General features: G+C 55.2%; 1 protein-coding gene across 2 annotated transcripts in view; it reads left to right on the top strand.

Annotated features, from left to right (window-relative positions):
- The window catches only part of PTPRN2 (protein tyrosine phosphatase receptor type N2), a 419,388-nt gene that overhangs the window by 166,707 nt on the left and 240,418 nt on the right, over window positions 1-12,263 (top strand). For both annotated transcript variants that reach the window (XM_074315027.1, XM_074315029.1), the window contains exons 7-9: window positions 5,908-6,147; window positions 7,385-7,425; window positions 10,053-10,435. In XM_074315027.1, coding sequence (XP_074171128.1) covers window positions 5,908-6,147; window positions 7,385-7,425; window positions 10,053-10,435 — 664 coding nt within the window. The remainder of the gene's footprint in view (window positions 1-5,907; window positions 6,148-7,384; window positions 7,426-10,052; window positions 10,436-12,263) is intronic.

Below are 12,263 nucleotides of genomic sequence, written 5' to 3' on the forward strand. Positions count from 1 at the left end.
GAGGCCAGGTGACTGAGGACAGCGGAGCCCGGCGTGCAGCCGCTCCCCGAGTCAGCTGCCTGCGGGCTCTCCCGGGTGACCGCGGGTGAATGGTCAGCCGTGTGAGGAGACGGGCGTTGGGCTTTGCCGGTGCCGACGGCCAGGCCCGCGGAAGCTCGCCGGCGGCGCCCGTGTGGGCTGCGCCCCGCGCCTGGTCCGTGTCCGAGATGAGCGCCCACCCGTGTGAGTGGCGGGAGCGGTCGGACCTGGCGGGGAGAACACGCGCCGGGACAGGAGCTGTTTGCCGCGTGTAGGCTGCCAGGACGTGGAACAGAAAAGCCACACTTGCTTGTTGTCCGCTGGCTCAGCGGCGGCCGCACGGCAGCCCCGCCGGTTTCCCCAACAGCCGCAGTGGCTGCGCCACGTCGCACCTAATTGCAGAGACGTCTCTCTCTGGGCCGCTCCCTGCGCCCGAGGTGCTGCGGGGACCGCGCGACGCTCAGCCCGCTGTCACGGGCGGGACGGTGTCTGCTCTGCGCCCGGCGCGCTTTCGGTGACAAGGAAGTGACAGCGCCGATGCACGTTATGTTTGAGGGCAAGTGTTCAGGCCCTGAACTTGTCAGGGCGGCTGCGGGGACCGTCGTGGGCCCTGGGGACGCAGAGGCGGGAGGTGCGGGGCTCAGGTCTGGAGAAGGACCTGGCGGATGAGCCGCAGCACAGGCGTCGCCTCGTTTCCTTCCACAAGACGCGGTTTCAAAGTGCAGTTGTCACCGCTGTTCAGGCCGGTGAGGCCACACCTCAGAGGACGATCATCACTGCAAAGGTGGCTTCCCGATCGCGAGGAGGGGCACGTCACGCACGGGCCACGTCACGCACGGGGCACGTCACGCACAGGCCACGTCACGCACGGGCCACGTCACGCACGGGCCACGTCATGCACGGGCCACGTCACGCACGGGCCACGTCACGCACGGGCACGTCACGCACGGGCCACGTCACGCACGGGCCACATGGGAGCCAGCAGCGCAGGCCTGACTGCGTCAGGAGGCGGAGCGAGGGGCGGGGGCGGGGGCCGCGACTGGTCCCACGGGAAAGGCAGACGCGGCTCGCAGGCTCGGGGCGGCCACGTGGGCGATGCGGGCGCACAGCGCGGAGGTCGCTGTGGGCTCCGGGCCGTTGGCTGGCGTGCTGACGCGGGGCTCGCTGTCCCTGGGACGTGGGTGGCCCCGGTAGGGGCTGTGGTCACTACAGAAGCCAAGGCCAGCGTGGCAGAGACGTCACCGCCCTGTGGCAGATGTTGTGAGGGCTGTGACGGTGCCCCCGAGGGCCTCGCACTCCTGCAGGAGACCCCGTAGTGCGGTGACAGCTCTGGCCCGGACCGGGGAGGCCAGCCACGCGTGCGGGGCACACCGCACTTTAAAGGGCACCGTTGGGTTGCGTGGGGCCAGCCGCATGGGCAGCGGGTTGCAGAAGCAGCTGTAACGGACGCGTGAGCGGCAGTCCCCCGCAGGAACGTGTAAACACGGGTGGGCGCAGTGCACCGGGGAAGAGTGACAGCAGCAGGAGCGCAGCGATTGCCAGCAAGACGGGCTGCGCGGAGCAGGCGGGCGCGGCCCCAGCAGGCGGCCGGACGGGGAAGCAAGCGCTTTGAAACCTTCCCCTCCAGCGGTGGCGCAGGCGCCCCCGAAAGACCAACTTCAGCTGAGAGGTAGAAGTGACACGTTTCCTTGTCTCACGGAACTCACAGTCGCTTCTGAGGCTGTTTGGGAAGTCGGTGAGGTCTGCGTGACGCAAACTCTGCCTCCAAGCTGGTCAGCGTGCGCCTAGTTCTGCGTGGCTCCTGGCGTGGAAGGGACAGTGACGTTCCAGGGAGCGTGTCCTCTCTGTGCTGTGCATCCGCTAACGCAGGGCGCTCACCTGCCAGTGCCCGGTGCTGTGTGGGTGCAGCCAGGACTTTCTCGTGCCTGTTGGTGAGGAAGGGGGAGAATGGCGCCCAGAATTAACTGTGCCGCTCTAGTTCAGCTCCAAAAGAAGGAAACAAAAACATGAAACGCCTAAATTTCTCAGTTTGTAAGAAGCAGAGGTAATTCCCACCCCATTAGTTTACAGGACTGCCAGGCGAGGGCATGGAAGAGTGTGGGCTTGAATCCCTGGGTGGTGCTGGGGGAAGTGAAGGCGTGACGATAACCTTTGCATAACCCACTGAGGAGCCATGAGCTCAGCGTGAAATACCAAGAACAGAAAGTCAGCTGCTGTCCTCGTCCAGAAATGGGGCCCCTCGAACGTACTGTCATTGAGTGAGAGGTACATGTACTCACGTGTACAGTTGGTGAGTTTCGTCTCGTGTATATGTGGAACTAGCACCCCATCAGACATCCCCGTCCCCCGTTTCCTCCTGCACCCCACTCTACCCCCACCCACCCGAGGGCACCTCCACGTGGTCTTGGGCTTCAGTTCTTGCTGCGAGAACCATGCGTATCCTTTCATGACTGGCTTCTTCACTCGGGTTTACCCGGATTTTCGCTCGTGTCAGCATCAGTGCTGTGTCGCGGCCGAGTCGTCTGCCGCACAGCACTCGTCCTTCGGTGGTGGACGCCGGGCTGTTTGAGGTTTTGTTTGTTTAGCTGCTGTGAGCAAGGCTGCTATACACAGTCCCGTTACGTCTTCTGTGGACACAGGTTTTCATCTCTCCAAGGCAAACATCGAGGAGGACACATTCCAGGTAATAGGGGATCGCCAGTGCCCTCCCCCCCGCTGTGCAGTGTCGCGTCCCCCCACAGTGTGGAAGCTCCTGCTGCCCCCAGTCCTCTCGGGAACTGGTTCTCAGTCTCCTCTAACCTAGTGCTTCCGGCGGTTTCCGTCAGCCCTTCAGAGAGCGCTGGCGCTGCTGAGCGTTCTCCCGCGTGCTCAGTGGCCGTCTGCGTTTTCTTTCAGGAAGTTGATGTATATCACGTTTTGGAAAATACTTCTCTTTCTCCACTGACATGCCTTGGAATTGAATTGAAGCGCCTCTGTTGAGAAGAATGTACTTAGAATCGTTATCAGACCACGTCGTGGACAATGCTGATGAACTTTAAGAGCGTGGCCCTAGCCGCCCTCTTCTCTGGTTCCGTGTAGTTTACACCCACTCGTGTTTATAAACCCTGCACTGGTCTTGTTAAGTTGTTCTCTTTCAGGGGAATTAATGGGAGAGAACAGATGGTCTTTTCCATGTACCCACTTATTTACCCTTTCAGGAGCTTTTCCACACTTCCTGTGACTCTGAACTGGTGTCATTTCTCTTCAGCCTACAGACCTCTTAGGACTCCTGGTGACAGGTTGTTCTTGTTCTTTCTTTATAATATGAAAATGTCTTTCATTCTCTTGTTTGAAAGATGTGTTCACTGGAGTTAAACATTTTTTCTCAACACTTCAAATATGTGATTCATATTTATTTTATCAAATATATAATTATATGTAGTGCACCAAATATGTCATTCTTACAAGACATTTGCTTTGCCTTGTAGCCTCTATTTCTCTTAAGAAATCAGCCACCACTTGGCCATTTTGCTGAGCTGGCTGCTGTTCAGTTCCCGTCTTTACCTTCAGTCTCAGCGTCCTCACGATGAGACGCCATGGCGTGGCTCTCTCTGCATTTATTCTTCTTGGGCTTCCCTGAGTTTCTAGGTTGATGTCCTTCACCGGTTTGGGGAATTTGTGTTTTTTTTTATCCCCTTGGCTCTCCTTTCCTCTTGGACTCCAGTTACAGTGCGTCATGTTGGGATTGTCCTGCAGTGACTGAAGTTCTCTTCAGTCTTTTTCAATCCTTCCCACAGTGTCCTCCAATAATAGTAACTCCTGTTATCTGTCTTCAGATCACTAAGCCTCCCTTTTCGCCTTTGTTCCCGGAAGCAGTTAATTTCGTAGAGGACGCTTTTGCTTCGAATCCTATCAGGCCCTTCCTCTGAAGACATGACCTTTTTGGTTTTCCAGGAAATGCCATCGGGGCTCAGTGGGAACCCCAGTGGCCTCCACACAGATGCCCCCTCCCTCTGCTCAGTCTCCGCCTTGAGCAGTCGCCCTGCGTGTGGGCAGTATCCCAGGGACCAGGGGACCTGCACACAGACATCGGGGGCACCCCTCTGCACAGCCCCCCGCTCAGTGCCCCATCCCCCAACTCCAGTCACCCTCCCCCATCCCCAGTCCTGGCCGCTGACCCCCCAGCTCCGGGGACTGCCCTGCTCTCCTCCTGTGGTGGTCGGAACGTGCCCCGGATGGGACGCTGGCGAGTATGGGCTCCTCCCGCACCTGCCTTTCTCATGGCTCAGCTCAGCCTGCGTTTCAGGCTCTGAAAGCCGTTGCCACCTTTGGTCCATTTTATGGCCGTACGTCATGGCGGACAAACCTGTCACTTCACCTACTCTGTGTCCTGAGTGCACAGAAGGAGCTCTCGCTGCAAACAGGGCAGGCGAAGTCTCACGAGAACAGAGGCATGCGGACCCCTTCTCTCCACCACCACTGTGTCTCCCACTTCTCCCCAGAGCCCCTCTTGGGCGGAGCCCCCGGGACTCACCTCACCATCGTCTACTTCTGTACAGTTGTTTATTTTTGTTTATTTGTTGACAATGAAGGTGCATTACTTTTATATTCGGAGTAATTGCTCAAAATACCACCTACCACTTAGGAGAAATGCCTGCAGGGACCCACTCCCCCCATAGGAAATATTTCTATTATAATTTCTATGATTATGAAAGCAATGCACTTTGTGGTCAAATGAATAAACGAACAAAACGCGAATACACACACTGCAGAAGGACCGATGTGGAGCCGGCGTCCATGTCGGAATGTGGCCGCGACCTCCCACCCTGTGGGCCCCATGCAGTCTTTGTCCATAAGGTTCGGAGGGGGTAGGTAGGCGTGGGGGTGTCTGTGCAGGGTACAGGGGATGGGGTCTCCCCGGAAAGATGAGAAGGACGAGGACTTCCCTGCCACTTGCAAACACAGCTGGTATTTCAGGAGTCTTTTTGGAAATGGCTTGCCCTCCCCTTGTTTGACGTTCCCATGTCCTGTCTGCATCATCCAGTTGACAGCTGGAGCCCTCCTTGCAAAGGCTGGGGAGCTGGGGGAGCACGAGGGAGACCGTCACCTGCAGGGGGGCTGCTCCTCTCCCCCTGCCATTCTGGCCCCAACACAGAAGCACACTGTCCTTTGGACCCCCCAAAACTATGATTTCTATACTCTATTACCTGCGTTCCGGCAGAGGCCTGATGGGGGGCTTTGTAACTGAACCCGTGTCTCATTGTTTCAAGGGGCAAATGTGTTCTGAGTTTCACGTTGACGTACTAATCAACCCTCAGACACTATATGTGTGTAATTGGGGCTGCACGTGTCGCATAAATGACACGTCGGCCACGGTGGCCAGAGAGTGCACACGACGCTTGTCTCTGCCAGCTGCAGGCAGGAAGGAGTGGTGGAAAGGGTGCCGGCTGTTGTCGTGTGGTGTTGGGGCGCCAGGCTGGGTGCTGCATCCACCCTTCAGGAACATCTCCTTTTCCCGCGTGAGAGGGAAGGGGCTCATCGTTCCTCCGTAGGCTACAGGCTGCGATGAAACGGCTTAATGTCTCTTTTCCTGGCAGAAGCAGGTTGTTGTATCAGGGGTCCTACTTTCCATGCTCCTAATCAGGTCAATTAGTTTGTGGATAGTTCTCTGTGAGTCCCACTTCCATCTTAACGTCTTAAAGACACTGAACTACGGTGATGGTGGAAGGGCACGTGTGATTCAAGTTCAACAGACATAACAAACAGGTTCTGAACACCTGCCTGTGCCTGTCGTTCGTCGGTGGGAAGGTGGCCTTGCAGGGATGGATCCGCCTGGTACAGGCGCCCTCACTTCCTTTGGACACATCAGTACGCCATTTATTTGCTTTTGCTTCTGTATGTGCCCCCCAGAATCGCCCACCCCAAGTCTCCTGAAGGACCTGAGAAAGCACCAGGTTCATGTGGAGAGACTGAGCCCCCTGGACCTTGACCAGATGGCCCGCGTGATCGCAGACGCCGTGCACGGGGTGGGTGAAGAAGGGGCGTGGGAAGGCCCTGGCAGAGGTGCCGGAGGAAACACGGGAGAGCCGGCAGGCAGCTCGGAAGAACAGCTATCCAAGCACAGCGACCAGGGCAGAGACGGCCTGCGAGGTGAGACGCCCTTTCTACTGTGGGTGGACGGGCCTGCGATGGACGAGGCCACAGAGCCGTGGGGACCCGGGCTTGCCAAGCTGCAATGTGTCCTTTCTGCCCGTAGGTGGGATTTGTGTTAATGATTTTTATCTGTTTGAACTTTTGCCTCTAAGAGCTTTCTTAACTGGCTAAGCCGACCAGAGCAATTATGTCGAAAGGGAAACTGTTCTCTGTGAGGAGGTGGGGTTCCACTGCACTGAGGTTCAGAGGTGGGAAACAAACAGGACTGATGGGAAGTGTTTGTGTGTGGATTGTGCAAGTGAATATAGTCAAATGTTCGACTAATAAAGTGAAAGGGGTTCATTTGAGTGTCTGCCTGAGGCTCACATCCCCTCTGAGGCTGCTCCAGGGAGAAAGCATAGAGTCCCCGACTCCCGCAACACGCACGCACGCACGGGACCCACGGCGGGCTCAGGCTTCCCTGATGACTGGCCTTCTCTCTGACTGACTGCTTCTCAGAGTCGTTGGAAATACACTAAAGCATCTCAGTGCCTTGCACACAGTAGGCACACATAGAAGAAAACGTGTGGCAAAACACAAGTGAAAGGTGCATGTCTCCTTCTGTGGGTTGGGACAAAGAAAGGCTTGCTTGGAAACTGGAAGCGTGGCTTGCCTGGCAATGGGATGCAGGAGAAGATACCAGACTCCAGCAGGGCCAGGCGCTGGTAGGCAGTCACAGCTGAAAGGATGGCTGCCCGCACTGGGGCGGGGGCTCTGGAAGGTTCTGCGGTGCGGTCGTTCGGGCTTCAGGCATGCAGGATGAGTTTGGTACATTGGGCGTTGCCGGGAGGATACTGACTTGGAGAAATGACCACCACAGAACAGTAGCCCAAGTCAGTAAGTTCTGAAGACACCTGACGTGGCGTGGTTTGGGTTAGACGCTTCACTTTTTTGTGACTCATCTGCCCCTGGCACAGTGGGTTTTCCTGGCTGTGCGCTAACACTGAGAATGACGGGTACATACATGGAACTGGTAATGTCATTTACCGCTGCTTCACTTGCCTCGTTTAGCCGGCAAGTCCCCGCCTCCCGTGAAGTTTACAGAGCACTTTGCTACAAGCAGAACAGGCCTCCTTCCCAGTAGAGGTCAGGCCAACACCGTAAGACGTAGACACTCACGCGGCTGCTTGCGAGCTGCGACACCTTGCGATGATAACTCCCTACGAGGATTGTGATAACGTTCTGTCTTTCACAGATAGCGGGGTGCAAGACGACGATGGCAGAGGTTCTGAAGAGGTAAGATGGACGCCTCTGCAGGTTTGCTTCACGTTAAGCCCAGAACTGTCTGGGTCGTCTTTCTGTTCATGGCTTGGGAACATTTATGAAATACAAAGGCTTTTGGCTTTTTTATTTTCTAGGAAAGGATAGAAAAATGCTCATAATCCCAAAATTAGAAAGGTATAAAGAGTGTATACAAAATTGTGAATATTTATATACATGCCAGTATCTATTTTCAGATTTTATAGTAATCTTTATCCATTGTAGAAATATGAAAAATATGGTTAATACAAAGAAGAAAATTGCTGTCCCTTAGACTGTCCCCACCTAGGGATAAGAGGTAACATACAGGATGCATCGCAGGCATGCTCTAATACTGCCACTGTCCTGTGTTTGCTGGTGTCCGGGGTTCATGTCACAGGGACGCTCATTGGCTCAAGGTCGTCAGGCCTGCGCTGTGCAGAAAGGTGGTCCCTACCCACATGACTACTTGAACTGTAATTTAAATTTATTAAAATGAGGTAAATAAAAAGTTCGGTTTCCAAGCTGGACTGGCCACATTTCAAGTGTGCCTTGGGCGTGTGTGGTTAGGTGGTGCGAACACAGAACCTTCCCGTCACTGCAGATGCTCTGTCATGCAGCGCTGGTCCAGGACGCCGTGAAAGATGCAGATAACACCCCGTCTCTGGGCACGTTGTGGGTTTTTCCCACTGAAGGACCTTTGCTCATTTATAATCTTAGGGATGCAGAAAGTCATTTCATAAGCAGTGACAATGACATTATGTGGTTTTACGAAACTATTTTTGTGGTGTGGAAAAAAAGACCTTTGGTTAGTGCTTCTCTTGTCAGTTAGTCTTAGTGGTTTTTGGTTCAACGCCTGCGAGCAAGCAGAGGAAAAAAAAACATCAGCAATTCTTTTAAATGTCCATCAGAAATGGTGGGCTATCCTGTGTGAGCAGAGGAGGGAGACATGGGGTCTAAGGACAGTGTCCTCGTTTATGAAGAGGTGGGAAAGCGAGGACCCATGGCCAAGCGGCCGGGCCCAGGCTGAAGGTCTCCAGAGAGCAGACAAGTCTGCCTGCTTCCAGAACCGCCCCCGGGAGGACCCAGGGCTTCTACTCCACACTGTTTCGTTCACTGAGTAGAATTCTAATTCATTGTCCGTCACTCGGGGTACATTCTGAAGCAGTTTTCTCCAGAAGGGTATTAGAGTATTGTATTTTCTTGTTGTTTAATAACATCTGTATTTCCTCCTCACACAAAGCACCGTTTAAGTGAGAATGTCATTCTTGTTCCTTCAAAAGCCTGAGGACGTTTCCCATCCCTATTTGGTAACTGAAATGCTATGTACTGTTGTCATTCAGGACACAAATTTGAGCAACTATTTTCATCAAAGCATTTTCTTTAAATACTCCAAAGCACAAACGAAAAAGTTATAAATACTTTTCAGTCAAGAAGGGAATAATTACTTCCTTTATAGTCCTTCCTTAATTTCCTACCTAAATGTGTTTTGGTAAAGTGAGTTGCAGAGTAAATCCAGTTTTCCTGTTTCTATCTGTTATAACGTTGGCGATGTAATTTGATGGTTACAAAGGATGGGAAGCACTGGCCTTCACTGTGCTGGAAGGGGTCCCTGGCCTGCTCTGCTCCCTCCCATGAGCGGTAGGGGCGACAGTCTCTTTCCTTACAGAGCCGCGCTGGTGTCTGAGGGCAGCCCGGGGGGGGGCGGGGGGGGCCGTCTTCAACGTCAGTTAGACCCGAGTTCAAATCCCGGATCTGCCAGTCACTACCTCTGTGATCCCCTACACATGACTAACCTCTCAGGGCCCAGGGAATACAGGGTAGAGACAAAAGCTGGTTCTCTACTCCTGGGTGGGGCAATAGGGAAATGGACGGTTTACACCCGGCCTTGCGCACAGGGCTTGCCAGGGAATCAGCGCTGTCGTCAGAGTTGTAAGCTGACATTCATCAGTCAGAATGTCATTTAAGTGGTTCTGAGGACACTTGTCCAAGAAACGGGGATCAGGGAGGGGCAAGCCTTCGCATGGGAGGGCCAAAGTTCCCCTAGATGGCGTTCAGAGGCAGTTTCATGTCCCTGTGACTACTCACTCCGGGTGCTTCGGTTTCCCTGTGGAAAGGGGGAGGGGCTGACAGTTCCTGAGTTGGTCTTATCATGAGGACTCTGAGTTCATGCATGGAAGGCATCAGTGCAAAGCCTTCAGCCGTGTGAGGGCTCAGAAAATGCCACTTATTGTTGTGACTAATTGTTGGTTGTTTCTAGAGGGGCAGGAGGGGGCCTCGGAGTCACATGGGCTGTATTTAGAGACTGACACTGACTATCCAGATTCAGATTCTTCAGGAAGGGCTGTGTGTATGTGTGTGCATGTATGTGTGCACCTGCACGTGCTGCTTGCACGAAGGAACGTTAGTAAGGGGTCCTGATACGCGGGCTCCATCGGGCGGAAATCTGCGCACCTCGACGTGGTCCTAAATGCAGGCAGGAAAAGCTTGGCCTTCATCACCCTTCATTTCGCATTGCCTGTTACTGTCCCATATGGATGACTTTGTCACACGGGGCCTTTTCATTGTGTAAGTCGACAGTCTTTCCCCCAGATGTCATCTCATGAGAGTTTCCGTTGTACTAGGTCAACCGTCTGAGCCCTGAACTCGGTGGCCTCCTGCAGGATCCCGGGTCTCGACTCTTGCCTGGAGTCCCACCTCTTGCAGAGTCCTTCAAAACGGAGAGCAAGAAATCGGAGGAGCCCGAGGTCTCCTTGTCGTCAGAGGAGGAGGGAGCTGGAGTGGAAAACGTGAAGAGTCACACGTACTCCAAAGACATGCTGGAGAGGCCGCCACACTCGCAGCCCTGGGGCAACGGGTTTGGGGAGCCCCAGCACTGGGTTCCAGGGCCCTTGCAAGAGGACCAGCCGCTCGAAGCAGCAGCTCAGGGACGGCCGGGTGACAGCCTGAGACTGGAGGCCAAGTCTTCCGCGGAGGAGGAGTACGGCTACATCGTGACAGAAAACGAGTGAGTAGGACATCAGTCGGGATGTCATTTACGTGGTTCTGAGGACACTTGTCCAGGAAACGGGGATCAGGGTGGGGCAAGCCTTGGCATGGGAGGGCCAAAGAGCTCGCCTTTGTGCTTGGTGCCCAGGACCCTGGCGCCTTGCTGGAGTGGGGGTGCTTCCGTTGTTGCCTGTCTTCAGTGGGGAGATGCTCACGCATCCTGGTACCTCACGTGTGGGAGGGCAGCCAGGGGCCAGCCCGTCCCTGTCACCCTGCGCTTTGGACCTCGAGGCCTGAGCTTGAGGGCCATTCCCGATAAAATAAACCCGCCAGAAGCCTTCCATCTTTGGTCGTGGCCTCACCACCTGCTGGTCACACCACAGGGCACGTTGAAGCCATGGGTCTTCAGGTGGGGCCGGCGGGGCGCTGGGGGAAGCAGAGCCTGGGCTGCCTCTGCTGGACGCTGGCCTCTGGCCCGTGAGCTCCAGGAGCTGTCCCCAGCAGTGTAGTCCAGATACCAGGGTCTGAGTCCTCGTGCTTCAGAGGGCAGAGCCGGCCTCACGGCAACAGCGTGCGCTGTCCTCGTTTCCTGAGTGTGACGAGGGACTGAATGCAAACGTCAGTAGTCAGCAGGTGACAAGGGGTCAGCCCCATTTTTCAGGTCATTTCACTAATGAATCCAAACTTTGATGCTATGCTTTGTGAAATGTTGTATTATCGTCAAGTAATGAAAGGCGTTTCAAGGCAAAAACACATCAGTCTGGCAACACACACACGAGTGTGCACATGTGTAAAACCTGGTTTTGCTTTCTGGTGTCCGTGTGTCCCAGTGCTTCTGTGCTAGTTCAGAAGCCGGTCATGTGATCACTGTCGTGGGAGGGGCAGCATCGGGGTGCTGCTCTCCTGCTGGTTCGGCACGTGCGCCCTATGCTCATGCCCACCAGCGTGTGTGCACTGCTGCCACACTGCACGCAGCAGATGTCATCAGCGAGAAGCAGTGGCATGCCACCACGGCACCACACGTTTCCCTGAGACCAAACCACAGACCACATATCAAAGCAGATTGAAGCGTAAGACTTCAGCTGCAGAGCTGTTCTCACCGGTGTGTTTAGAGACACGCTCACAGCGCATGCTTCTGCTGACCCCAAAGCGGCGTGTCCGTTTTCACAGGGTCTGTTTGGTTCCGACGCCCCCGGTGTCTGACCCCTTGGCCTGGACAGTCCGCTCTGTCCTCGTCTCCTTCTCTCAGAATGAGCAGCTCCTAGTAGGTGCTGAGCCCGTGGAGACGTACAAACGGGAAGGGGACCGGCATGTGCTTTGAGGGCACAGCCCTGTGACAGCCAAGGTCAGGCGGGGACGCAGACGTCATCACAGCCTGTTAACCTACTCTATGCATCAAATACCCGTGTTCTGAGTTTTCCCTCCTTGGAAACCTCACTGTGCTGTGTGTGTGTGTGTGTGTGTGTGTGTGTGTGTGTACTGTGTGCACGTGTCTATGTGCTTACGTGTACTGTGTGCATGTGTGTGCTCTGCGTGGCATGTGTATGGGTATATGTGAGCACCAGTGGGACGTCCACGGCACAGCTGGTCTGCGACCCTTTCCTCCCACCAGGACATCCGTGTCCTCGTGTCCTGATCCCCGAGGGCGCGGTCCCGGCATGAGGTGATGCCAGCCATGTGCCCCAAACTCCTTGTTCAGGGTCCTGGGGTTGAGCTGCAGCGCAGAGGAGAAGGGGCCCCTGGGGTCACCGTGGACAGCTGAGGACGGTGCATTTGTTTGGGGCCTTTCGAGCAGGACAGTCCGTCTGCTGGTCTCTGCATCAGGGTGGACGTGGAGGGAATGACAG

This window comes from Rhinolophus sinicus, linkage group LG11 (assembly GCF_036562045.2).
Source record: "Rhinolophus sinicus isolate RSC01 linkage group LG11, ASM3656204v1, whole genome shotgun sequence".
Taxonomy (NCBI): domain Eukaryota; kingdom Metazoa; phylum Chordata; class Mammalia; order Chiroptera; family Rhinolophidae; genus Rhinolophus; species Rhinolophus sinicus.